Raw genomic sequence first — 27,747 nt, forward strand, 5'->3', positions numbered from 1 at the left:
CTTTGTACCCTGTAGGCAATAACTCTTATAATTTAATTAGCTTATTTTTGAATTTGACATTTAGGTTAAATGCAGAATTCACCAAAATACAGCTCTAGAGTGTATTTTCATACTGATTACTGGCTAATGAAATTCTTGCAGAATAGAACCACAATACAGCAGCAGCAAAATATTCATTAAACTTACTTTTGAAAATGTGAATTATTTTTGTTATCATTCTATCTCTTTGAAACTTACTTGAAATAGGTTATCAGAAAAAAAGTATAGTTTCATGCTTTCAAAACAATGTTTTGTGTAACAGTTTTACCTTTGTGTTAGCTAAAGTACCACAAAAATATTTTTTGTTGTATTTTTGTTTTTTTTTGTTTTTTTTTTTTTTTTGTATTTGATATAGGGTTTCTCTACATAGTTCTGGCTGGCCTTGAATGCACAAAGATCTGCCTTCCTCTGCCTCCTTAGTGCTGGCTTTAAAGGCATGCGCCGCCACCACTGCTGGCTAGAAATCTTCATTCTTATAGTTAAGACACTTGATACCGTAGACCTCATGAGATGCCAAGCATCCTCACACTGTTACCTAGGCCCAGTATATCTGTAAAATGACTATGGGCTTTCTAACTAACATACCTCTTTCCTACAAGTTTTTAAAGGACTGAGAAAAGGTATATAAACAAATGCGTTGGGTACCTGTTCCATTTTGTAACATCAGTCTTATACTAGATACCTTATTCTTTGGGTATTTATTTTTGTTTTTTATTCCTGGCCTTTATCATATATTTCATCCTGATGGCAGTTTCCTCTCCCTCCACTCCTCCCATCCCTTCCCTTCACCACCTCCTCTCCCCCAGGTCCGCCCCCCTCCATTTCCCTTCAGAAAAGAGCAGGGCTCCTGGGGATATCAACCAAACATGTCCTAACAAGTTACAATAAAACTAGGCACAGATCCTCATATCAAGGCTGAATGAAGCAACACAGTAGGAGGAAAAGGGTTCCAAGGGTCAGAGACAGCCCTTGCTCCCACTGTTAGGAGTGCTGCATTAACACCAACCTGGCAGTCACAACATGTATGCAGAGGACCTAGCTCAGATCCATACAGAGTCCATGTTTATTGCTTCAGAGTCTGTGAGCCCCTATGAGCCCTGCTTAGCTGATTTTGTGGGCAGTGTCCTTGACCCTTCTGGCTCCAGCAATCATTCCTCCACCAGTTCCACAGGATTCCTTGGTCTCTGCCTAATGTGGGTCTCTGCATCTGCTCCCACTATCAGCTCCCTGAGGAAGCCTCTCTGATGACAGTTCGTCTAGGCGCTGATCTAACAGTATAGCAGAATATCATTAGGAATCTTTTCATTGGCTTTCTCTTTTATTTTTTTATTCATTCATTCGTTCGTTCATTTATTTATTTGTTTGGCCAGTCATGTTTGGTTCTATCCTAGGTCTCTAAGCTGTCCAGGCTTTGGTTCCTAGCTCTCTAGGCAGTGTTGGGAATATACTCCCTCCATGTCATGGGCCTTAAGTTGGACTAGTCATTGGTTGGCCACTCCCACAATTTCTGTGACACCATTACCCCAGCCCATCTTTTAGGCAGAACAGATTGTAGGTTGAAGGTTTGGTGACTGGCTTGGTGTCCCAGTCTTTGCTAGCGTCAACCTTGTAGATTCCAGGTAGTTTCCACAGCACTAAGTCTCCACATAGCCCCCATAGTCCCTCAGTTCCATGTATCTCTCCCACTATTCTCCTATTCCACTCTCCCCAACCCACTACCTGATCTCTCCCGTTCTCATCCCAATCTGCCCACAGTCCACCCACAAAATCTTTTTTATTTCTTCTTTCTGGGGAGATCTATGCTTCCCCCTGGAACCCTCCTTGTTAGTTAGTGTCTCTAGGTCCCTGGGTCATAGTGTGATTGTCCTTCACCTAACAGCTGACTCAAGGCTTGCACACCCTAGACACTCCAAAGTAAGCTTTATCTCCAACTGGCTCTGCATGTGCCTTTCTCAGAAAGGGAGGTCCTGACATCTCATTCTTTATCATATTTCCCCTCCATTCTTTGCTGGTCAATATGAGTCTCTGTGTAGGGCAGAGGTAACTTTAGCTAATCTAACTTTGTTGCTGCATATGCCTGAGTGGATAGTGGGAAGAGGCTTGCGGTCTGAACTGTGGCCCGTTCCTCTAGCTTGACCTTTTCGAGTTCACTTTGTTTTGAATAGCTTTCATTTCAAGAATGTCTCATAGCCTCATGAACAGACCTCTGGCTTTTTATGTGTGTCACAACCTCCAAGGCATAAGGAAGACCTTCAAGTAGATAAGGATATCTCCCTAAAGCAGGGGTGGAGGGTGGGGGATAGGGTGTGGGAATAGTATGTTCAGGACTGTCCAGGGGAAGCTTAGAGGCTTATTCCTGGGAGAAGGCATAAGTGATTCATAAGAAATTTTCCATAAATTCATATCCACAAATTGTGCAAATATTAAAGACTTTGCTTTGCTGGATCTTTGTCAACCAGCTGTGCTGGCCTTATGACTTTTTCTGTTCCCATCAGATATGGCTGTGCCAGGATGAAATAATGATTGCAGATGCATTGATTACTTTGTGCAAGTCTTATCCTGTGTGCACACTTTGAAGTAAGGATAATAAAATATGGTTGATCAGAGAAGTGTCAAGTGGTACTGAATATTTGAATATTAATTGCTTTGTCACCATCATCATCTTCAAGCTTTTCGTATTGGTTGGGAAATTGGAAAATATCTCCTTTTTTTTTTTTAAAGTCTTAGTTGAGCCTGGGTCTATCTATATAAGTCCTGGATGTCTTGGACCTCTCTACATAGACCAGACTGACTTTAAATTCTGAACTGCCCACTTCTGCTTCTTGAGTACTGGGATTAAAGCCTTGTTCCACCATTTCTTTTTTTCTTTCTTTTTTTTTTTTTGTTTTTGTTTTTTTGAGACAGTGTTTCTCTGTGGCTTTGGAGCCTGTCCTGGAACTAGCTCTGTAGACCAGGCTGGTCTCGAACTCACAGAGATCCGCCTGCTTCTGCCTCCCGAGTGCTGGGATTAAAGGTGTGCGCCACCATCGCCCGGCTAAAAAAATTAAGGTGGCTGGAGAGACAGCCGTACGTGCTGGGAACCAAACTCTTATATTTTTGGTTGTGAGCCTAGCCTTTAATGGCTGATCCATCTCTCCAGCCCCACCATTTCCAATTTGAAAAGAATCTTGAAGCTCAGTCTCTGAGACAAAGAATCTCCAGGTGAGAGGAAGCTGTTGCACTGTTTAAATCACAGGTTAATTTCAGAACTTGAACAAGTAAGTTCTGAAACATAACCATCAGGGACTCTTAAGTGTAGCTTTGTGAACCTAATGCTTCTTCTGTAGTCTTTTTAAAAATAACCAAGTTTTATTTGGCATTTGTATCTTCATGTAGTTTTTCTTCACTGACTCAAATAGAACATGGTTGTAGTTAGCACCCAAAGCACCAGAAAGATTATTACACAATGCCTTGTTTTAGAAGTCTTAGTTAAAATTTGATTGTATATCTTCTAACCATTTAAAATGGAAAATGTCTAAAAATTGAGAAGACATCATTGATTTTTTTTACCATATTTTATGCTTTTTAAAGACCAGTGTTAATGCCTTTTCTCAGACATTGATCTTAATTTCTTATGTAACCATCCAAACAAAATCTTGCAGAGTATGATAGAAGATCGTTTATAAGCTTGGAGAAGATCCCTAAGAGGCTCTCTAGCATGTGGTTGCTCTGTAAAAGAGATGTTCTGTCTGGTCCTAAGAACAGCTCACCGTTTTGTAAAAGTAGTGAGCCTATTGCCAGCACATGCACAGACGATGACATTAGTCTGTTTTCTGCAGTGCTAGCTGCTTGTGTGACTTTACTTGTTAGATGGTATAACAGTGACCTGTGAAATAAATAGAAGGTGAACATATATAAACCTTTTATTACTATATCTATAAATATCCTTTTAAAGAGATAATATGATAGCTTTCTACAAAAGTTCAGATAAAATGTATTGTTGAGTTAATGTAGTGTTTTGTCCAGACTTGTAAGGTATAATTCTAATATAGAAAAGAACTCCATTTTCATCTCATTTATCAGTAAGACTTAGGTTGGGTTTATATAGCAAAAAATATACCGTAAATTGTATTTACTAGCCAGTTTGTTTAGAAAAACTCAGACTAGTGTGAAGTTAAGCTCTCTGGACTCTTTGGGGGCCCACCACCAGCTCCCAGTGAATGCTCACTGTGGCTTGTCTTAGTTATAAATGCCTGGCCATATTCTAGCAAGCTTTTCTTATCTTAAATTATTCTATCTACCTCTGCATTTGTATCTATCTTACTTCTGTATATCTTATTTTATTCTTACTCTGTGGATGGCTGGCTAACTGGGTGACTGGCCCCTGATCCTCCTCTCCTTCTCTTGCTTGCCCTCTTCCTCATTTCTCCTATTTATTCTCTCTGCCTGCCAGTCCTGCCCATCCTTGCTCCTGTTTCACTATTGGCCATTTATCTCTTTATTAGACCATTTGGTGTTTTAGACAGGCACAGCTATGCAGAGTTAAATAAATACAGCGTAACGTAAGTCACACACCTGAAAATAATATTCCCCAACACAGCCTAGTTACTTTGTATTCTCAGAAACTGGAAGTATTGCTTAATTTTCATTCATTGTCTTGTCTTGTATAAATGGAATAGGATAGAAATAAGTCATTGTAGTTTGTTTTAAAATAATAATGTACATTATCTTGATTCTCATTTTCCATATTCTGTATATACAGTGGTAAAGAATGGAATTTATTTACTTTTTTCTATTTAATTCTGCCTGTCCCTATTTATGAGTATATTTTTTCAAGCTGTGACATTCAAGAAAGTGTAGTACTAGTATTTTTTTTCTGGGTTTTGGCAACCAAATAATTTCCCAGTAATAATTCTTTTCTTTTCTTTTTCATTTTTCTTTTGTTTGGTTGGTTGCTTGGTTGGTTGTCCTGGCTGTCCTGCTCTACAGACCAAGGTGGCGTCAAATTCACAGAGATCTACCTGCATATGTGTTGTAATAAGAGCGGCGGGCTAAGTTCCTAGCACCTGGCCGCCTGCATAGCTTAGCTTATGCCCCGAAATAATTACACGGAAACTGTATTCTTTTGAACACTGCCTAGCCCATTAGTTCCAGCCTCTTATTGGCTAGCTCTTACATATTGATCTAACCCATTTCTAATATTCTGTGTAGCACCAAGAGCTGGCTTACCAGGAAAGATCTTAACCTGCATCTGTCTGGAGTGGGAGAATCATGGCAACTCATTGACTTGGCTTCTTTCTCCCAGCATTCTGTTCTGTTTACTCCACCCACCTAAGGGTTGGCCTAGGCAGTTTCTTTATTAATTAACCAATGAAAGCAACAGATTATAAAGAAATCACTCCCACATCACATATGTCTCCCAAGTGGTAGAATTAAAGGCATGTGCCACCACTGCCCAGCTATTTTTTGCTCCGACACTGCCCAGCTTCCAGTAATAATTTTTAAGTGCAATGTTACAGACTTTAGTAGACATATAATAATGAAAACCTTTGAAGTTCAGTTACCAGTCTTTACCCACTAAACCAAAGGTTGTAATTATTTAGTTAGGAATCCTGACCGAGAATTTAAATAAATGATTTACTTGGATTAAAACGAAACTGCAAAAATACTTCTGTGTGCCTTTGAAAAGGATGAATGACTTGTTACTTAAAAGTTCTATGAAAACCTGAATATCCCCAGCACATACAGGTTTCCTCACCCCCTCCTTCTCTTATCTCCTGTCTTGTGTAGTTAAGGCCTTGTTGTGTGATGACTCAGACAGGATTCAGACACTCCACCCTCCTAGAGTTGCCTCCTGATTATTGAGGTTTATGTGTACAACCATTCCTGACTACTTTGTTTTTTTTTAATTTTTAGTAATAGTATAATAACATAGCTAATTATTACTAATAAAAAGTCATATTTATTTGTGTTTTTAATGTTTCCTCAAAAACCTGTATTTTATGCTCTTAAAGAACTTTTATTAAAGTATTAAATTTAGGGAATTTTCTGCTTTTATGTATCTTGTCTTATTTGTTTTGGAAAAACAAAAAAAGTCATTTGTCTTCATTATCAACATTTCCAAAGTTGTTTATTTTTGTCAATATGATATGTTCTATAACTCACCCAGTGAAGAGTTCTTGTAGATCTGTTTTTTTTTTATTTAAAGTTAAATCTTTTGTGAATACTCTTCAATCATTAAGTTTAAAAATTAAGCCAAAAAATTAGCAAAAAGATGTTCATGCATCTTATTTGTGACCAATAACTCAGAAAATTTAATTTCAGGCAATATTTTTTATATTCATGTGTTAGAGTGTCCTTTGTCTCAGTGAAATGATGGCCAAACATTAGTTTAAAAAACACAGAATGGGCAAAAGCTATTGGACACTTCAAATTTAAAAATCAATTTTCTAATAACATTCCAAGAATATTATTTTGCCTTTTTGGTTATTTTTAAGAATATATGTTAACTCACTGAGATCAATCTTTTGTTGGAGTATCAAGTATAATAGAGAATAGCCTAAGTAAGTTCTCCCTCTTCCTCCCTCATCACCCGATCGTCCTATAATCCTCTGACCTTGCTGTCCCATTATATAATGCAGTCTCGTGATACAGTAAGTAGAAGAGGATGATGATTCTGTTAGGATTTAGAATTAACAGGTATGGAGATCAATTTTAAGGTGACCCACAGACCAATTCTTAATTCCCTTTAGATTTTAATCATCTTCCTTTTGGTGAAGTTGATATTTTTTTTCCATGAAAAAAAATTCAGCTGGATAGATGGCTCAGTGGTTAAGAGCACTGCCTGCTCTTTCAAAGGTTCTGAGTTCAATTCCCAGCAACCAGGTGATGCCTCACAACCATCTGTAATGAGGTCTGGTGCCCTCTTCTGGCCTGCAGACATACATGCAGACAGAATATTGTATACATAAATAACTAAATATTTTTTTAAAAAGTCATGTTTCTAATGTGAAGATGTAAGAATTGGATTTACATACAGTTACCCATTGTTTATACGGGAGGGATTTTCTTTTAATCTTATGTTTAACATTCATCTGATAATTTTATTTTCATTTCATGAAAAAAGCACCACAAGCTTCAGAGTTAAAGATTAATTTCTGACCATAAAATGTGTGACCTTTCATTCCTGGATCCAGTGTCAGAGCTATTGTCCTAATTTCCATCTTTGGGGCCACCTTTGAACCAAAGGGGGAAAAAATTAACAATTGTATAATTAATATATCTTCTTGAAACAATGAGAATTTGATTGTTGTGGTGGTGATGGTAGGCCTTTGTCTTGTTTTGTTCTGTCTTTTGAGACACTAAAATCAGGAACACGACAAGGCTGTCCACTCTCTCCATACCTCTTTAATATAGTGCTTGAAATTCTAGCGATAGCAATAAGACAACATAAGGGGATCAAAGGGATTCAAATTGGAAAGGAAGAAGTTAAACTTTCATTATTTGCAGACGATATGATAGTGTACATAAGCGACCCCACAAACTCCAGCAAAGAACTCCTACAACTGATAAACACCTTTAGTAGCGTGGCAGGATACAAGATCAACTCCAAAAAATCAGTTGCCCTCCTATACACAGAGGATAAGGAAGCAGAGAGGGAAATCAGAGAAGCATCACCCTTCACGATAGCCACAAATAGCATAAAATATCTTGGGGTAACTCTAACAAAGGAAGTGAAGGATCTATTTGACAAGAACTTTAAGTCTTTGAAGAAAGAAATTGAGGAGGATACCAGAAAATGGAAGGATCTCCCTTGCTCTTGGATTGGGAGGATCAAGATAGTAAAAATGGCAATTCTACCAAGGGCAATTTGTAGATTCAATGCAGAGTCTCCCTTTATGTTCTTTACCAGCATGGAAATCATTATGGAGACCATGCTGGCTCCAAATTATAGCAATTCTGCTTCCATTGCTTATCAAGATGTTTTTATTTTATGTTAGTTGAACTAATCTGTATTTGTGTCTATCTATAATATATTCTCTCTCTGAACTAATTATTGATCATTTGTGTCTTTGAAAATATGTTCTACTTTTAAAAATTTAATTGTTTGTAACTCTTCTGACTGGTTTTGGGTTTCAAGTTAACACAAGCTAGAATCATCAGAGGAAGAGGTGCCTCAGTGAGATCCAGTTGTAAGGCGTTTTCTCATGTAGTTATCAGTGGGGGAGGACCCAGCCCATAGTGCTTGGTGCCATTCCTGGGGTTGCTAATCCTGGGTTCTATAAAAAGGTAGGCTGAGCAAGCCAGGGGAAGCAAGCAGGTAAGCGGCACCCTTCCATTGCTTCTTCATCAGTGCCTCCTTCTGGGATCCTGACTTTCTTCAGAGATGAATAGCAAAAATAAACCTTTTCCTCACCAGCTTGTTTTTTGGTCATGGTGTTTTGTTGCTGCAATAGAAACACTAACTAAGACAGTAATCTATGTTAACAGCTCTACTGGTTTGAGTTTGTATGGGACAATTTTTTATTTCTTTTATTTTTCTTTCAGAAATTCCTTTAAACCTATTTTATTATCAAGAGGCTGGCTTTAGGTTTGTTTATTTTTGTATAGTCAGTTGTAAACTCCTTCTTATAAGCCCATGTAAATGTTTATCTCTGAAAAGGCCAGCATTAATTGAAACCAGAGGGTAACTACACAGAAACCTCTGCACTGAGAGTCCCTTTCCTTGGATACATGACTGCTTTTTCCTTAGTTCACAACTGAAACACCTGCTCTTAGCCCTCCAGGTCACTGTTAGTGTATGTGCAAGCTATAATGTTTAGCTGTATGCTGTTAAAAAAATAATACATAAAATTAGAGTTCAAGATAAAGTTATAAATAATATTTTATCTGTTGGACAGCAGAGTTCTACCATATTAGAACTAGAGACAGGCCTCTTGTGACTTAGGTTTTTGGCTCTGCTCCCCTGACACTCACCACACTCTGTCTAATTCTTTCTTTTCAGTCTGAAAAGGCTGAAATGGATCATTATTTCCATACAAGAGGTTTTAGGGAGTATAAGGTTTGGGTAACAAACAACACAGTGATCTGGCCTGCTTCTGTGCCACCTGGCTGCTGATGGAGCTTAAAGAAGAAACTCCCATCTTTTCTGCTGTGCATACATCTACAGATGGCATTTCTAACCATAAACTCTATCATGAATTCACTGAAACATGTTTATTTTCTTTGTATGTGTGTGTGTGTGTGTGTATATATATATATATATATATATATATATATATATATATATATATATATAGTATACTAAGCCAAAACCTTTGTCTTCTCTCTTAGCTTCTTGATATAACCGAATTTCTAGCTTCAGTATTCTTGAACTGTAGTCGTAATTAAGTAAAATCATCAGGATACTGAAACAGTTAATCTGATAACAGAGGCAGCTACTAAGTGACTAGTGGATGTGCAGCATATTGGATGAAGATGCACAGGACAGAGCAATAATTGATATTTGTGTTAGATGGAACAAAATAGTGTAAGATCACACTGCTAATTGCTGTGTGGCATAACATTTATGAATTGTTTATTTTGGAAGTCTTCCATTTAACACTTTCAGAATACCAGTAGAATGGGGTGCTTGAAGCTATTCACAATGAAACTTCAAGTAAGGGGATAAAGGATTATAAATGTATGCCCTTAAGGAAACTGGTATCTTTTTCCTGAAGATACAGTTCTGTGAAGGGTTGGTTTGGTGGTTAAGAGCACTTAACTGCTCTTGCAGAGGGCCTGGGTCAGGTCCTAGTAGCTCAAAATCACCTGTCTTCTGTCTTCCAGGCACCAGGAACCATGTGATTTCTGTATATGCATGCACACAAACACTCATACATTTAAAAAATAAATAAATATTTCAAAAATAGACACAAGGGAAATCCACTAGAACTAGAGTGGAGAAGAGCAGGTGAACAAGAACAACACATAACAATACATATGTGTGAAGTCGCAGTTAAACCATACATCTTTATGCTAACAAAATTAATTTTAAAATAGAGTGGATAACTATGAAAACAAAACTGTTATTTAACTCAGAGACAAAGAAGTTTGTGTTTTCAAAGTACATACAACATCCAGACAAAATTACACTTGGATCTTAGGAATATTTGGTAATCTCAACATTTTCCTGTTGAGGGAAGGAAGGAAGGGAGGGAGGGACAGAAGGAGGTAGGGAAGAATAGAGGGAAGAAATTAAAGGGAGGAAGGAAGGAAGGAAGGAAGGAAGGAAGGAAGGAAGGAAGGAAGGAAGGAATTACTGCTATGATACATCTAACTTTACCATGCCAGAGACCTTGAATAGCACTGTGTTTATGTATGTTTTTGAAAAATTGTAATTTTTAGCTGTGCATAATGTCAAATGTCTTCAATTCTAGCAGCCAGAAGGCGGAGACTAGCTGGTCTCCATAGTGAGCTCCAGGACAGTTGGAGTTACATATAGTGAGACCTTTTCTAGAACAAAACTATAACTTTCATTTGTATGTTTCCATTCTGAAAATGCACAATATGATATGTGCCAAAATTTGAACATTTGAACCTTGTTTGTGTATTAACAGTGTCCCAAAAGATTTGAATTGGGATGCTCAGCCAGCAAAACCTATACCATTATTCCAAAGTCGCAAAGCTTGCAATCTGGAATGTTTCTAGTGCAGTGTAAAGGACAGGGCACTTGATCTATAAGTAAGTGAGGTTCTCACTGTCCTTCATGGGGAGATGTTTTTCTGTTTTTGTTTTTCACAGGCAGTAGAAATCGTTTTCCCAGGAACAATAATGCAAACTAATTTAAATACATCATATTAAGGTTCATTTCATCACATAAACCATTTATCTTCGTTTTAAACTATATTTTCCTGGTTCTTTTTAAATTCGTTGTTGAATTTGGTTTTATTTGGCCTTATGACCCAGATATTAGACATCGTTCTTTTCAGTATGGACCATTTTTGGTGTCTAATAAACGTACAGTCATCTGTGGAGATTTTCTCTCCTGACGTTGAAATGTGTGTGTGAGGGAGCCAGGGGAGGTGACAATGACTTTAACATGTATGTGTGAGGGAGCCAGGGGAGGTGACAGCGACAACAGCCTTGGGACTGGTGAGTGATGTAGGGTAAACAGCAGGGAGGACAAGTCATGCCTGTGTCTCACAGTTCTTAGCAGCAGCTTCATTCATCAGATGGTTAGTTACCATGTTGTAGTGTCACTTGCATATCTGTGTAACCACATGTATTATTTAGTATTTGATGGTGGTTTTCTTTCTTCTGTTATATATGAGTCTGTGTCATGATGTGAATACCATTGGTGAATAAAGAAACTACCTTGGCCTGTTGATAGGGCAGAACTTAGGTAGACGGGGAAACCTAAACTGAATGCTGGGAAGAAGGAGGCAGAGTCAGGGAGAAGCCATGTAGCCCCACCAGAGATGGACTCCAGAACTTTAGCCAGTAAGCTACAGTCACATGGCGATACACAGATTAATAGTAATGGCTTAAATTAATATGTAAGAGTTAGCCATTAAGAAGCTAGAGCTAATGGACCAAGCCGTGATTTAAATAATATGGTTTCTGTGTGATTATTTTGGGTCTGGACAGGCAGGACAAACAAGCAACCCCCTCCTACAGATGTGGGATTCCCTCTGTATTCTGTGATAACCATTAATGAATAAAGAAACTGCTTTGGGCCTATAGCAGGGCAAAACTTAGCTAGACGGGAAAACTACACTGAATGCTGGGAGAAAGGAGGTGGAGGTAGAAAGAAGCCAGGTAGCCCCGCCAGAGCACAGAGGCCGGAACTTTACCCAATAAGCCACTGCCATGTGACGATACACAAATTGATGAACATGGATTAAATTTATATATTATGTTAGCCAATAAGAAACTAGAACTAATGGGCCAAGCAGTGATTTAAATGATATGGTTTCTGTGTGATTATTTCTCATCTGAGCTGCCGGGTAGCAAGGAAACAAACAAGCAGCCCCCTTCAGCAGTGTCATGTGTGGTTTTGTGCAAGGGTTCATATCCTTTGAACTTTAATAGTTGCTGCTTTTAAAATTGAATGTCTGTATGAGTGGTGTTCTTAAACACTCTGAGCTTAGTACAGGAGCCATGAGCTACATTATGCTACTTAAATTTATTACAATAAATTTGTAATTCTTCATTTGTACTAACCAGATATCAGCTGCTTGGTTGATATGTGTAATTGTTGTCATAGTGGAAAGTGAAATACAAAGCATTCCTTTCACCTCAGTTTCTGTGGACAGTGCTCACCTGGACGTTGTCAAGTCAATTGTAGTCTCATTGTAGTGTTTTGTTCTGTATTATGTTGGTTTTTTCAGTATTTATTCATTTATTTATTTATTTTAGATAAGGGGGTGTCATTGTCAGTGTTCTATTGCTGTGAATAGATACCATGACCATGACAATGGCAACTCTTATAAAAGAGAACATTTTATTGGGTGTTGCTTATAGTTTCAGAGGTTTAGTCCATTATGGTGGTAGGAAGCATGGTAGCAGTGAGGCAAATATGTTACTGGAGAAGTAGCTGAGAATTCTACATTCAGATTTGCAGGCAGGTGGAAGAGAAGAAAGCCACTGGGCCTTACTTGGGTCCTTGTCATTTCAAAGCCCATCCCCAGTGACATAGTACTTCCAACACAGCCACATTTCCTAATCCTTTCAAATGGTGCCACTCCTTGGTAATTAAACATTCAAATCTATGAGCCTATGAGGGCCACTCCTATATAAACCAATACATAGGGCCTATCTATATATTCCTGGTTGTCTTGGAACTTGCTATGTGGACGTTGTTGACCTCAAACTCACAGAGATCCACATGCCTCTACCTCTTGAGTGCTGGGATTAAAGGCGTGCGCCACCATCACTTGCTGTCTATCAAAGGCATCTTGAGTGAAAACACTTAAAGGACACATGCACTGTTACAGTGTGTCACCCTGGAAACCATTCTACTCTTGAAAAACATATGTGTTCTAAGAGATAGATTTGGCTTTCAAATAGGACATCAGATTTTGGCAAATAAACATCTATTGCAAAATTCATGGAAGATAATTTTTTTCTGATACTATGAGTGTGCCTTTACAGAATATCTGGTATTATGTAGTATATGATATGCCACTCTATCTTGCCTGCCTGTGCTCAGTCTCTGTCCTGCCCTCCTCTCTCTTTAAATACTTTTGTACTGCTCAGACTGCCCTTGGCTTCCTGACAACCTGAGGTTATATGCCTATGCCTATAGGCACACCCTATGTTTGACGGCCTTTATCATATTCTCTAAGTCATATATCAAGCCCATACCACAAACATTAAATAACTGAGGTTGAATGGAAAGGCAATTCAGGAGATATAGTAGAAAACACAGGAGGAATTTGAGAAATACCAGTACACCATGAAATACAAAGTTACTCTGATTGGCATCACGGAGATTGTCTAACATAAGAACCTTTTCTGACCATACTTCTAAATGCTAATCCTTTGATTAGTAATATAGTGACTTTTATTATATTCATTATTATATTATATCCAATTAAGACTTTGTATAAATATAACATTTTTATAAAATTTGAAACCTTCTAATGAAGTTTTTCTTGATTCCTCCTCCTAAAAGTATGATTAAATGAGCTCACCAGTTTCAATGTAATCTTTCATTTAAGGTCACATAAAGAATATGATACATATTTTATTTTTTAAAGTGTTATAGCTATGTGTCTTCAACTGTACTTTAATTCACTTCTTTATATTCTAATGAATGTAAGATTGGGCTCAAGATTTCTAGCCTTCATTTATTCCTAATCTGAATCAGAACATTTCAATAGATTTTAGCAAGTCTCCATGTGATAAACTAATCTTTACCTTTATCTCAGTGACACCTCATTCAATAGACCATATTTTACCTAGATGTATGAAGAAATTATTTTAAGCTTGTGGGTAATTGTACATTCCATTTTTGTATGTATGTACATATGTATGAGTGATATGCCCTAATGTTTTATTATAGCAGGGAGAAAGGCTTAAAATAAGAGTAACTTTTTAAAAATTCCTTATGTAGGAAGCAAAAAGCCAGTAGAGTTACTAATTGCCTTTTAGAGACTCGGAGTTCCCTCATTACCTGTGATTTAAGCTAAAAATGAGGTAATTACATATACCATCAGTGTTTGTCTGCCTGATCTTGGCACCTGCAGGCCTAGTGTTGCAGCTTACCGTACCTCGTGCCACACTCACGCTCTGTAGTCTTATGCTGACACACTTAATTTATGCCCTCCATATTTCTGTTGATTCCAAGTTGGATGGTTCTTGTTCTGTTTGACTAGTATTTTCAAAATCATTCCTTTAGATGATATTGCATAGAATATTGAGATTATGATACACTCCTTTTGCTGGTAGAAATCCTTAATATGTTTTCTATAAGTTGGAAACAGATTTAAAGTAGTCTGTTTCCCTTTGTGTTTGCTTAAAAAGGTATGGTCATGGATGATATGATAAATTTTAAAATCTCATATTATACTTTAGGAATATTAAATTGTGCAAGCATTTTCATGCCAAGTCTCCTTCCTTCGTGCTTCTTTGGGTTTCCATATTCAGTGCTGCTCATAGATTATCTCCACTTACCTTCAATTGCATTACTTGTTGTTGACCATGACAAGGTGATGAGAGCTTTCGACCTTTCCTCCTCTGCTGCATGGCCAGGTTCTGAGAGGAGTTACTGTGCTATCACACTGTGACTGCACATCCCAGAAGCCTGAGAATCCGCCTTTACTTTTTTTCCCACTTTGTGTTGCTTGCGTTTTTCACAGTGATAACCCTTCTCTTCTTACCTACTGAGCAGTTCCGGGGTCATTAAAGACCAAAATAACTCTGCATAAAACTCCAAATAGTAAAGATTTCCAATACCATACTCTATGTATTTTGTAGACTCCCCTTACTCTAGTTGTTTGAATTTTGTTCACCCACCTCTTTTTTATTTTATTGAATGCTGTTTGAGTTTGTTAATGTCACTACTATAGGGACACTGTTCACTTCCAGATGATATCCAAAATTTGGGTAGAAATTATCATATATAACACACTCTGTAGAATATGGATATATCCTGTAGTTTACCGTAATCTAGATCACTGATTAAAATTTTCTTCTCTAAATTTGACACAGAATTATGCATCACTTTAGTGACAAATTAACAAACAATAGATTTAGAAGACATCAATTAGAAACTACAACAGCATGCAAAAGAACTGTAAAAGTTCAAATAAGAAGTTATTTGCAATTAATACCTGCTTGAGAGGGGAAAAAATGGTGATACTGGGTATATTAATTATACTCCTAGACAATCTGATGCTTAACGGTAGTTGTCCAACACAGAACTGACTCCGTGTTTTCATCCTGTGTTTCTCCTCTTTTTTTTTTGGTCTCTCTCTCTTTCTCTCCCTCTCCCTCTCCTTCTTAGTCTCTCTCTATTTTACTTTGAACTTCAGCTTTTTTAAGAGAGAGAAAGAGAATGAAATGGGGAGCAGAGAGGGTGTGTAAGGGAGGAGTTGAGGAAGGGAAAAATATGACCTAAATATGTATGAAAATTTTTAAAAGGTTTCATAATATAAATATTGGAAAATGCATTATAATATATAATTAAAAATAGATGATATCTTTATAATCAATAGCTGTGTTCATTCATTGAATATTCATAATAATTTCCTAGATTTTGGTGTTGTGACACACACCTTCAATTCCAGTACTCAAGAGGCAGAGGTAAGTGGATCTCTGAGTTTAAGGCCAGCCTGATCTATATAGGGAGTTTCAGGCTAGCCACGACTACACAGTAAGATGCTCTGTCAAAAAAAAAGCAAGCTGATTTCCATGTCAGAAACAAAAATCAAAACAAACCATTGCAGAAGGCTAACTATGGAACTAAGTCTTATTAAAAGGGAAGTCATCAGTTACAATTGTAAAAATTTGCTATCTTGCTGCTTTGGGTTTGGAGTTTTTTAAGGAACAGTCACTACATACTTGGCAAGTTTTATTCACTCACAGTGGTCTCCTTGAGGAGCACCTGTGTAATTCCAAGTACTTATCAGCATTATCAAATTAATTCGGAGACAACCACTGCTAATCAGTGTTTTAGTGCTGATTGTTTTCAGGGATCTGTGCCTGCAATGGTAGAGTATTTGCCACTTGGTGGCACTAATTAATGCTTTTTTTCAAAGGGGTAGCTAAAGATTGAGGTCTCTACCCCCAAAGTTCAGGGAGCATCATAGAAAAGAGGACCAGGATGCCTGTTGAAAGATTGTGTCTGAGCTTCAGCCATGAACTTAAATGATATGATTACCTGAATAACATGTAAACAATGATACCACTAGTTGGACTGCCAGGTTGGATAGAGTCTGTCACCCAAAACCTTACTGGTAGGGAATAGCTCCAGGCAATTAATGACTGCTGAGGAGGGAGAATGTCTTTCCTAAAGAGGAGCCCACCTAAATATATCCAGTACCACATGATCAGCCTTACATAATTCATACTAGTATACTAGCAATACTAACCAAACAGACTTAGTAAGTTCTCTGTATTAGTTTATATCTATATAAAACAGTAATACTAAAAAGAAACCCATGACTTTGAGAGGGAGTTGTGGATATGTGGGAGGGATTGGAGGGAAAAAGCTGAGCCAAAATAAATTTTTTTAGTGAGCATAAATATGAATGATAGAACTAACTGATCATGAACTTTGGGGAAAATAATATGAAATACTAAGGACTTGGTGGTAGAGATTCTTAATTTATTTACCATAAATAAATAAAAATTAGATAAAAATTAGATTTCCTTAGGGAAATCTGTAAATACATTACTCATATATGAAATCTTTAAAAAGTAAAAAAGTAAAGAATTCTTAAATGTTTAAATTACCGGATCATTCTTCACTATGGTCATTCCACATCTTCTTGGCTGGACTGTTGACAACTTACCTTCTGCCTTTAAACGGAATAATAACTCACATCTGAGGAGAAAACATAAGATCCCATTTCTGTCCTGCTTGATTGACAGATCATTTTCTTTGTGCTGTCTGAATCATGCTGTGTCTTTAGTTCACTTATTCTTAAAGGTACTTTTCCTAATTTACATTGATTTGCTTTTTCTCTTGTGAGTAGTTTAATTTTTCTAAATATTTGTTTCCTCATTTGAAAAGAGTAGTTAAAGACACGTAATTAAAGACACTGATTTCTATAGGGGCTAAAGTTTTTTGTGTAGCTGGTGGTGATGCATGCACTCGGCAGGCAAAAGCAGGTGACTCTCTATGAGTTTGTGAGTTCCAGGACAGCCAGTGTGAGCTACGTAGAGAAACCCTGTCAGGAAAAACAAAAACAAGCAAACCAAAAAGGGGGTTTTGTCTACAATATTGCAATGAACTTTTTAGCATTTAGTGGCATTTATTGACAGGTTTTTGCAGTTCAGATCTGCCCACTACTACCCTGTATATCTGATATATAATATAAGACAAAATTTGCTCACTAATTTTTGTTTATGCTAAATAAATTAAGAATCTCTACCACCAAGTCCTTAGTATTTCATATTATTTTCCCCAAAATTCATGATCAGTTAGTTCTCTCATTCATATTTATGCTCACTAAAAAAATTTATTTTGGCTCAGCTTTTCTTGCCCTTTGTAGTCTCTTTAACTTCAGATAGATCAATTCTTGTAGCTGTGATTTTAGTTATTTTAAGTCTTTAGTTTTAATTATAATAAAACCATTTCTTGTACCCAAGAGCTTTGTTAATCTTACCATCATTGGTTTAAAGATTTGTCTGTTCACACCCCATTGTGTCCCTGTGAATGCTAAGCAGTTAGTAGACACTGCATGAGTATTGCTTTTTATCACTTTATTGGTCAAATACTATTCCATAGAAGAGACAGTAGATTACCTTGTGGCCTTTGTGTGCCTCTGTCATTAGAGATTTCATCAATTTGCAGTGTTACACCTTAATTAAACTATATGTATGAATAAGTTATAATGATTGCAGATTTTAGAGATACTTAAATTTCTTTGCCCCAGGCTCCTTTCCTTTGTGCCAGTCAAGGCACAGGGTCAATTCAAGGCACTCATCACACCTAATAACTGTGCTTCATTGCATAAGGGGCACAGAAGTCTACCACTACTTTAGAAGCCTACTTTACTCGATGGGATGGCGGTCTATCCAGAGATTGGAAGTCACTAGTTCATACTTCTTTTTCCTATCCAGAATTATTGATGGCTTTCAGGCCATGAGAATACTTGTTTTTGTTTGTTTGTTTTACAAATTAATTTGAGATTCAGAATACATTTGAAATCTGTTCATTTTGTTCACAAGCTGAGACAGATCTCTGTAATGTGCTTCTTTATCTTATCTTTGAATATTACTGAGAAATTCATAAAAACATAATATGAGTGTATGTGTAGAACTTATTGGAATTGAAAACACTTATTATTTAACACACTGAGTCCATTTAGTGCTGCATATATGGGCCTAGATTTATCCACTGGGGCATGGGTAATCAACCCATGGCTTTGTACTAGTCAAGGTTCTCTAGAGTAACGGAATTTACAGAATCTTTCTCTTAACTCTCTTTCTCCCTTTCTCTCTCCCTCCTTTCCTCCCTCCCCCCCCCTCTGTATATATGTGTATACATATACATATCTTCCCACCTCAAAAGGTCTGTAATAAAGCTGTGTGGATTTTTGCTTATTTGAATAAAAAGTCCTTCACTGGTGTGCCCTGTTTTTGAGTTTCAGTTAATTCCAGGTGTAGTCAAGTTGACCACCAAGAGTAGCCATCAAACTTCTCCCCAAGCAGTCATTAACTGCCAAAGTTCCTCAGGTATGCTTGGGTGCCTCAGGAGTTCCTCTAGACTCCTTGTTGGAATTTTAAACAAAGTTGATCTCGACAAGGCCTTGTATAGGTCACCACAGCTTCTCTTGAGTTCATGTGCCCAGCAGGCATTGTGGCACTTGTAAAAATCAGTTTGCCCTACAGTGGAGACTGAGATGCCTGTGCCATGGAAATACACAGTTCTTATAACATTTCTTAAGGTAGATATTATTTTGTCCTTTCTCAACATACATGGAATCCGGCCACTGATGACCTTGTGTTTTTGAGGTTTCAGTAGCTTTCTTCTTTAGGGTATCTTTCTTCAGAGATTGTATCTGGGATTTTGGTTTTGATACTGAATTTTGCATCTTAAGTAAATTTTATTGTAGTATTTGGAATGGAAGGGTAATTTCATGAAGGAGATCTCAGTAGCCTCAACTGTTGACAAATGACTCTTATTGTTTAATTTGGTGCAAGATGCTGGGAGTGTCGGTCTAATTTCTTTAGTCAACCTCAGTTAATGGTTTGGGACAATTAATTTCCAATTGTTTCCCAGTAGAGCAGATTTACTTGTATATTAATGAGGCGCAGGTGTGGGCCCCTGGTGCCAGCATGCCTATGAGGCATATTTCAATTGTTTATCTACTCAGCCGCAGGTACTACAAGGTATTCAAGCTTGCCTTTAACAGTTTTTATGTTGTCTTGAATTTCTCTGCACCTGTTAACATTTTCACACTGATGGTGTAATGAGATGCTGTGGAGATTTCAGTAGGAAACATGCACTGTTGAAAAGGGGTTGTTCTATTGTATTTAGCTGTCCAGCCTAGCAAGAAACAAATCAGAGTTACTCAAAGAGTTCTTTCATGTGAGAAGTCAGTACAACCAACAGGCCATTTCTTTGTTATGTAATTTTGGAAACAGGTGTACTTTTGTTAATATATAAATAAGCCATATATTTTTATAAAGAGTCATTTTTATTATTTATTCACTGAACTATACTACCAGTGTTTTCGAGAAAATGGAATAGCCTCCATAGACATTACAAATTTCAGAAGCTAGGATAATTATAGCGATCTACATATTCATTAAATCTACAGAAGAACTGTGTCCAAGAAGACAGCCATTCGTTCAGACACAGAACACCACTAAATATATGCATTTTAGAAGTTAAATTTCTTAGGCTATTTAAAATTAGTTTCATGTAGCACTCCTCTTGTAGAAGGATTTTAACAGAAGGACACCACTGATCTGGTTTCTTTCCTACAGGAAAGAATGGGAAGAACTATTTGTAAACAACAATTACTTGGCAACAATAAGACAGAAGGGGATTAATGGGCAGCTGAGAAGCAGCAGGTTCCGCAGCATCTGCTGGAAGGTAAGAAGGAAATATTTATTTACAGTTGGTGGTGGAAGTGTATCAGCATATTGCCTATGCCCTGGAAGATTACCACACAGGGATCACTGAAACTTCCAGGCGATTTTACTCCTTTTTTTTTTTCTTTTTAGACCATTCATGTTTACCTTGCATAGGACATTTACTAATAAGGTTGAGCCACTTGGGCAAGCAGAGCTAGTAAATGAATCCTTTGAAGTAACTCTTTTCACTTCTTTTAATGGTGAACTTTTCAGAGAAGTACTGTTAAATTACATGGAGGAGGCTTTTTTGGATTTTCTTGAAGTTGGGCATGAGAAATGATGTGGGTAAGCTTGAAGTCCCTATTAACTGAGCTGCTGTCATTAGTCATCCTCCTTTTGTCTCACTAAAGAGCTCCTGGAAAAGACTTGACATTCTTTTCTTAGAAACGTAAATGGAGGGCGAGCAGGAGAGCAGAAGGAAACTGGGTCATTCTCCTTCAGAGAGAAGGGGCATTGGTGACCAAAGTGGTAATGTAATCTGTAGTCATCTTTTTAATTGCTTTGAAAACTTAGCCCTTTTTGTTCTCTAAAATGATTGAATTTGAGTTGTAGACTTACTTTTTAAATGACCTCTATCAGTATTTTTAGTACTATCTGCATAAATTGAGCATGTAAAGTCTGTGCAAATCAAAATAATAAGAAATACATGATGTATTATATGGTTCTAGATTTAATAATTTAGATTTAATAATTAAAATGCATTTTTCTTTCTTAAGAGGCAGACAAGAGACCTGCTGCTAGAAAATTGGTATTCAAATATTTGTGCCCCACCCTCACTTCCTCTTGTTTAACTTTAAGTATATTTCATTTACTATAAAAATAGACCTAAGTCTGGATTCATTTTATTAATGTATTAAATTAAATCAAATTTGTCATTTTAAGAATGTTACTCTGATAAGCTGACTGCTAGTTGTAAATTACATTCTGTGCTGTTAAAGCAGCAGCCTCACTTCATGCCCTCAACCCTCAGATCCCTCCGTGTCCTGCAGACCTAGGGATTGCTTACAGGTGTTACCTGCACTAGCTTCCTACCAGTTCCAGGACAATTAGAAACGAACCTCCATCTGTGTTCTTCCCTTTTTAGAGTAAATCTTGAAGAAAGCTTAAATCTATTTTGTGATTTAACTTTTTAATTCTTTTTTAACCATTGATTATTTAGTTTTTGACTATTCTAACTATTTTTAATATATCCATGAGCATATTATTGGGAATTGAAATGGTTATATTGAATGGAACATGTCACGAATGGGGTGTTTCTTCATATTTTCAAGCAATTTTATTTAGCCTGGTTTTCATACTTAGTAGATTTTACTTTTTATAAAGTTATCTCTTTTTCTCTCCCCCAATAGCTCTTTCTTTGTGTTCTTCCTCAAGACAAAAGTCAATGGATAAGTAGAATTAAAGAACTAAGAGCATGGTATAGCAATATTAAAGAAATAGTAAGTAAAGAGTAAATGTAACTAATACAGTTATTTTCATATGCTTAATTTAAAGTTCACCAGCCTCTGATCTTTTATATGTCTCTTTCTTTACCAGCATATCACTAATCCAAGGAAAGCTGTTGGCCAACAGGATCTGATGATCAACAATCCCCTTTCACAAGATGAAGGAGTAACGTTCCTTTTATTATGTTTATTTTTTTCAATTACTTCATTATTTTATTTGTATGAATGTTTTGCCTACATGTATATCTGTGTAACATTTGTGTGTCTGGTGCCTTTGAAAGCCAAAGGAGTCAAGTAGATCTCCTGAGACGGCAGTTATGGGTGGTTATGAGCCACCATATGGTTGTCATGTCCTCTGCAAGAGCAACCAGGGCTCTAAACTACTGAGCCCTTCTCTATTCTTGTTCCAACCTTTTCATTCTGAAAATCATGCTTTAATGATTTATGTCATCTGCGTAGGGTAAGGGTATCTTATCTGAAAATCCTTATGCAAACAATGTATTTCATGCCGTGTTTTCATTATTCTAAATGCTGAAATACCTAGATCCTGATGTGTGTGTGTGTGTGTGTGTGTGTGTGTGTGTGTGTGTGTGTGTCGCGTGTATATATGCACACCTGTAGGGGCCAGAGGTGGACATGGCATCCTGCTCTACCATTCTTTGCCTTGTTCCCTCGAGGCCAGGTCTCACTAAAACTCCTACTTGCTTTCGGCTAGGCTAGCTAACTGGGATCCACCTGTCTCTGCTCCCCACTGCTGGGGTTAGAGCCACAGAAAGCCACGCTTAGCTTTGTATGTGGATGCTGAGAATTCAAGCCCAGGGTCTCATGCTTGCATCTTATCTGCTGAGGCATATACTCAGCACCTGTGGGCCCAGCTCTTAGAGGTTCTGCCACCTCCCAATAGTGCTAAGACGCTAAGCTGTCAACACAGCGGCTGTAGGAACTGTGAGATCTACCCCATAGCAATTTCTCTGGACCTATCCACTGGACTATAAACTATTTCTTGCTTTTTAAATGTAGGAATGCTCTATTTTGAGAAGTAAATGGCAATTTTAGGTTGGCTGTTGTCTTCCAAAATATGTTTCATTATTATTATAAATTTATATACTTGATTTTGACTTTAAACATATTGTCATTAATACAAGCTGTGTTTCAGCGTAAAAACGGCTACCTGTTTTCTTGGACTCTGTTTTCCTTGGTGGAAAAATTGCCAGAATTTGGCTAATTTAATTAAAAACATCAATCCATTAGAACATAGGGAAATAAATGGATTGTCTATTTGTCCCTGGCTAACTTTCAGTCTGAATAATTAGCTGCTAATAATAGGCTTGTGTCCACAGTCTAAGAATTTTTCATGTTCAAAATTAAATTTTCAGGTACTTGTTTCCAGGGCATGCATGAGTGTGTGTTATAAGTGCAAGGGGTCTCATAAGAGCTAACTCTAAAGTGATGAGAAAGGAGGCATCAGTTTTTTAATGGAAAAAAAAGCTAAGGAACACCTTAGAAGTACACACTTGGCAGGACTGTCCCTGGAAGAAGAGCTCATACCCTGGTGGAGTGTAGCAGTTACCACTTCACAGAGACTATAACGTTCTCACTTGTTGCCGCTATATCATCATAAGCTATTACATAATTTTTAGATGGTTGGACTTGTTCCTTTGTTTTGCTGAGAGAAGGTCCTACTACTTGGATTTGACTAGACTGGAACTTGATAGGCTGTCCCTCAAACTCACAGAGCACTGCCTGCCTCTGCCTCCAAAGTTGAAGGGATTAAAGTTGTGTGCCACCTTAGCCCATCATTAAGAAATTTTTAGACTTTCCCCAAGTTTACATTTTTAAAATGTAAATGTTTCTTGGGGAAGAAAAGAGCAGTGGAAGTGCCCTTCATCCTACAGAGATGGTAGAACCTTCAAAAACGTATACAGTAAGGAAAATTGAAAAAAATGTAAGCTTTTGAGTTACAGCAAATTTTAATAGAAATTATTTCTGCCAGGTTTCCTATCTCAGAAATTCAAAGTGACAGCTTAGAGAATAATAAATTCAATCATTTAAATTATTAAATTGAAGTCATAAAAGTCACACAGTGTGAGATTGTTCTAATTAGATTATTCTCATTTTCCAGAGCCTTTGGAACAAGTTCTTCCAGGATAAAGAATTGCGGTCCATGATTGAGCAGGACGTCAAAAGAACGTAGGTAGAGCTCTGTTTGTCCACTGATTCAGAACGATGTTACTTCTCTACAGTTTACCACAGTGTGAGATCCATAAAGAACCCTAAATTGTCTTAATTGTTTTCTACTTACTTAATGCAAAGTTGTTTTTCTAAATAAATTTTGATTCCACAAATTTTTTTCTTAAAGATTTCAAAATATTCAAAATAAAGTGAATATCGACCAAAGAATGCTAGCTTTATCAATTTCTGATAGTTCACATTATTCTAAAAGGATTGTATTGTATGATTATTTATATTGATAACAATTGGACAGCTTATCTCTGTATACATGTGAATTGCCTTCTAGCCAAATTACTCTGTATCCTTCTCCTTCCAGTTTACTGTGGTTATCTTTCTTGCTTTCCTCTGGGTGCTGTTCAGGTGTGTGAATAACCTGTTCTGGTAGTCTATCCAGCACTCATATGAAAAACACTTCTTTTGGCACAGTAAATGTTCTATCACTGTTACAAACCAGCCTCATCTCTCTGCACTGTCTCTTGGGAAATACTCTCAATATCCTCTCTCTCTCTCTCCTTGTCCTTTTCTGTGAATGGGGATAATAGTAATTGCCTCCCAAAGTTTGTATGGTTTAATCCCTTAAGGTTTATTGTCCTTTTGCCAGAAGTTCTTGCGAGCAGATTATGTCATATTTTGACTGTCTATTTAGAATTTGCCAGTTAGTAATCCTTAGTCTAAACATTCCAAATCCTAAATGTTTCAGAATTCAAAACTTTTTGAATATTGATTCAAAACCCTCAAAATTTTTGATTTTGGATTTTTAATTAGGGACGCTCAACATGCATGCAAAATAAAGTAGTGTTTTAGCTAATAAAGTTAGTCATTGGAGCTGCAAACCTGCAAGAGAGTGCACTACAAATACTTAGCCTTCTGCAACTTTTCCAGTGTCTTCCATTGTAATTCTGTCTCTGACAATGTCAGGCCTCTAGCTTTCTAGCACTCAAATCATGCTTTTTTATCCCAGAACAACAGAGAATCAGATGACTTGAACTACCACCAAATTACCTACACTATTCAATACGTAGAATAGATGCTTAAAACGACAATATTCAAAAGAATCAGGAGTTGAAATCAGCTATACTGCAATTAGTGTGTGAAGTGAAAATCATTTTAGTTATCTTGCCTCTCCCAGTTAGTTCAGGAGTCACCCACTTTTTAAAAAAATAAGCTCTTAGGGGTTAGTTCTTAGTCTCCTTCACGCCGATTTTCGGGAGCTGAAGCACCTTTGTATTGGCTCATAGGAGACACATGGAACACAAAGGGATTTCCTTATTGACCACACAACTTTGTTAATCATTGTCTGAAAAACAGACCTTATGGTAATAAAGCAGTATTGCATGTTACTAGCCAAAATAGTAACAGTGTCTGATTTTAAAAGTGTCAGAGCTATTCTATCTCAGAGGAGGAATTTTAATTCAACTTTCTGTAAATCGTAAATGGAAGTGTGTGGATCATGGCACTAGCCTAGAACCACACATTCAGAAACCATAGTGTTCCAGAGTGATCAAAAAATATAAAATAAGAGAGGAGTATGAATTCCTATAAGCACCCCACGTAAGAAGAGCTTATTCATCATTTTGCTTATAGCTCAAATATTTCTTCCTGGCTGTGTAAGAAACTGTTAGATCTTGAAAACACACACACAAAAGCTGTTCTGTTTTTTATTTGTTTGTTTTCTGTTTTTCTTTTTCCCAAAGAATGTAAGATATGTACATCAATACATTTAGAGTTAATTTTTCTCCTGTTCTTTTTTTCTTTCCTTTTCTTCTAGAATATTTGAAGGTAAGTACAAGCTTCAGGGTAGGTATATGGGAGAGTCTGGAGCTGTTTAGAGTATTATAGAGTTTAAAGTGTAGCTGGAAGTCTGGGTGATTCCTCGCTAGCTTTCCTTGAAGTCTTTTTGTATAAGAGAGGAAGTTACCATACCTTCTCTATTCAAGATTTCACACTCTTTTAATCCCAGTACTACAGAGACTGAGACAGGGCGACGTCTGGGAAATCCAGGCCAGCCTGGTTTATGTAGCAAGACCCTGTCTCAAAGAAAACAAAAACTGAAGAACAAGGAAAAAAATGCAGAATACGTACTCTTGAAGATAGAGCAACTAGTTTTACCAGATTGCAAAATCATCAAAGTCTAATAGCTTGAATATTATTACCACATTGCATCTGTTGATGGTGACAGTTGGTTGCTTTTAAAACAGGGTCACATTTAGCCCTAGTTATCCTTGCATTCCCTACGTAGCCAGCAATGGCCTTGAACTCACGATCCAAGTGCTAGGATTAAAGCATGAGTCACCATCCCTGTCCTTTAGTGATCGAAATCCATCATTATCAGTTGAATCTACAAAACTACTGCTAACACAATGGAAGGGGGAAAAGTGCAGTTCAGAGAATTTATACTTTCTTAAGTTGTTACTTAAGAATTTGGGGTTTTTAAAAACATACTGGGTTGCAGGACACTGGAGAATAAAAGAAGTCTGATCACAGGATTTATTTTTACTGTAGAGAGTTATTAATGATAGTAACAGGTCTGGAGGCGCAAAGCGGAATAGTGGGTAGGTATGAGAGAATAGCTCAAGTTGTATTTGCTTTAAGAACTATGATTAGAGAAGGCATCTCTGTGAAGAAATGTGTACTGAGATGTGAAAAGAAAATCTTTATAGACCACCCTTTTAGATCTAGTGGACGAGTATTTCAAGCAGTGGGAGCCTCCATTCAAAACTTCCCCTGAAAATGAGTGTTGAGAGAAACAAAATGAAGTTACGTATTACTAGGACTAAGTAATTTAAAGAAGGGAATATAAAAAGATGGGAACCCCTACACAAACATTGCTTGGATTGGTTTCCATTTTTAATGAGCAGCTGTTGGAAGATAATTTGAGTCTTCAGAGGAAAAGGGTACTAGTGAGTTAAACCAAAGATGCAGCATTGAAGACGGTGTAAATAGATTGAGGACACACATTTTATGTTCTGTTTAATTATTCCTGCTCTGCTTGGAGTTTTTAGCCTCCTATCTCAAGGTAGTTGTTTAATTGTTCTCATTGGATCTATTGATACCTTTTCTACTCCAATCCAATCCATGTGCTCAGTCCAATCACTCTTCTTAAAGCAGGTTTATAATCCCACTGCTTTATAATCTAAAACCTGTGACTGTGGCCATAGAGAAATGGGTTTTCCCGGCTTCTACAACACACATCTAATTATCTTCACAGTGTTATTTTCTGTCATTTTCCAAGATCAGGTTATGCCTAGCATTTTACTTACCCACTGCTTGCTGTTGAGTCCCTGCCACTAACCATATCCATGACATATTTTATGGACTTTCCGCTTTGGTTTTTGAAGTGCCTAGTTTGCATTTTGTTCAGTTTTCCTGTAACTTTTACATGTTATTTAACTTAGGTCTTATATTTATTTAAGTCTATCTCGTATGCATTTAAACATTTTTATTAATTTCCAGGATTTTCAGGCATGGTAGATGCCAAAATAAGTATGACATGTACCCAGTAAGAAATTCAAATCTAATAGGGAAAGCAGAAAAAAGAGATTATAATGAGATCAGTTAGTACCATAGGAGAAGTCATGTGTCCAAGACCTCTGGTGTTAGTCTATGTCTACTTCTGATCTTATGGATAGACCCTGATATTGTTTTATTGTTGTTGTTGTTTTGATTTAGGCTGGTTTTTTTGTTTTGTTTTGTTTCTTTGTTTTGTTTTGGTCTCAAGATACATTGCCAGACCGATGCACAATAACAGCCAATAATG

At 37.1% G+C, this 27,747-nt stretch overlaps 1 protein-coding gene across 1 annotated transcript in view; it reads left to right on the forward strand.

The window, feature by feature from the left end:
* Positions 1 to 27,747, forward strand: part of Tbc1d5 (TBC1 domain family member 5) — a 446,307-nt gene that overhangs the window by 221,427 nt on the left and 197,133 nt on the right. Inside the window, exons 5-8 of the mRNA XM_057794493.1 lie at positions 20,164 to 20,272; positions 21,663 to 21,752; positions 21,850 to 21,924; positions 23,881 to 23,948. Of these exons, the coding sequence (XP_057650476.1) occupies positions 20,164 to 20,272; positions 21,663 to 21,752; positions 21,850 to 21,924; positions 23,881 to 23,948 (342 nt within the window). The remainder of the gene's footprint in view (positions 1 to 20,163; positions 20,273 to 21,662; positions 21,753 to 21,849; positions 21,925 to 23,880; positions 23,949 to 27,747) is intronic.

This window comes from Chionomys nivalis, chromosome 19 (genome assembly GCF_950005125.1).
Source record: "Chionomys nivalis chromosome 19, mChiNiv1.1, whole genome shotgun sequence".
NCBI lineage: Eukaryota > Metazoa > Chordata > Mammalia > Rodentia > Cricetidae > Chionomys > Chionomys nivalis.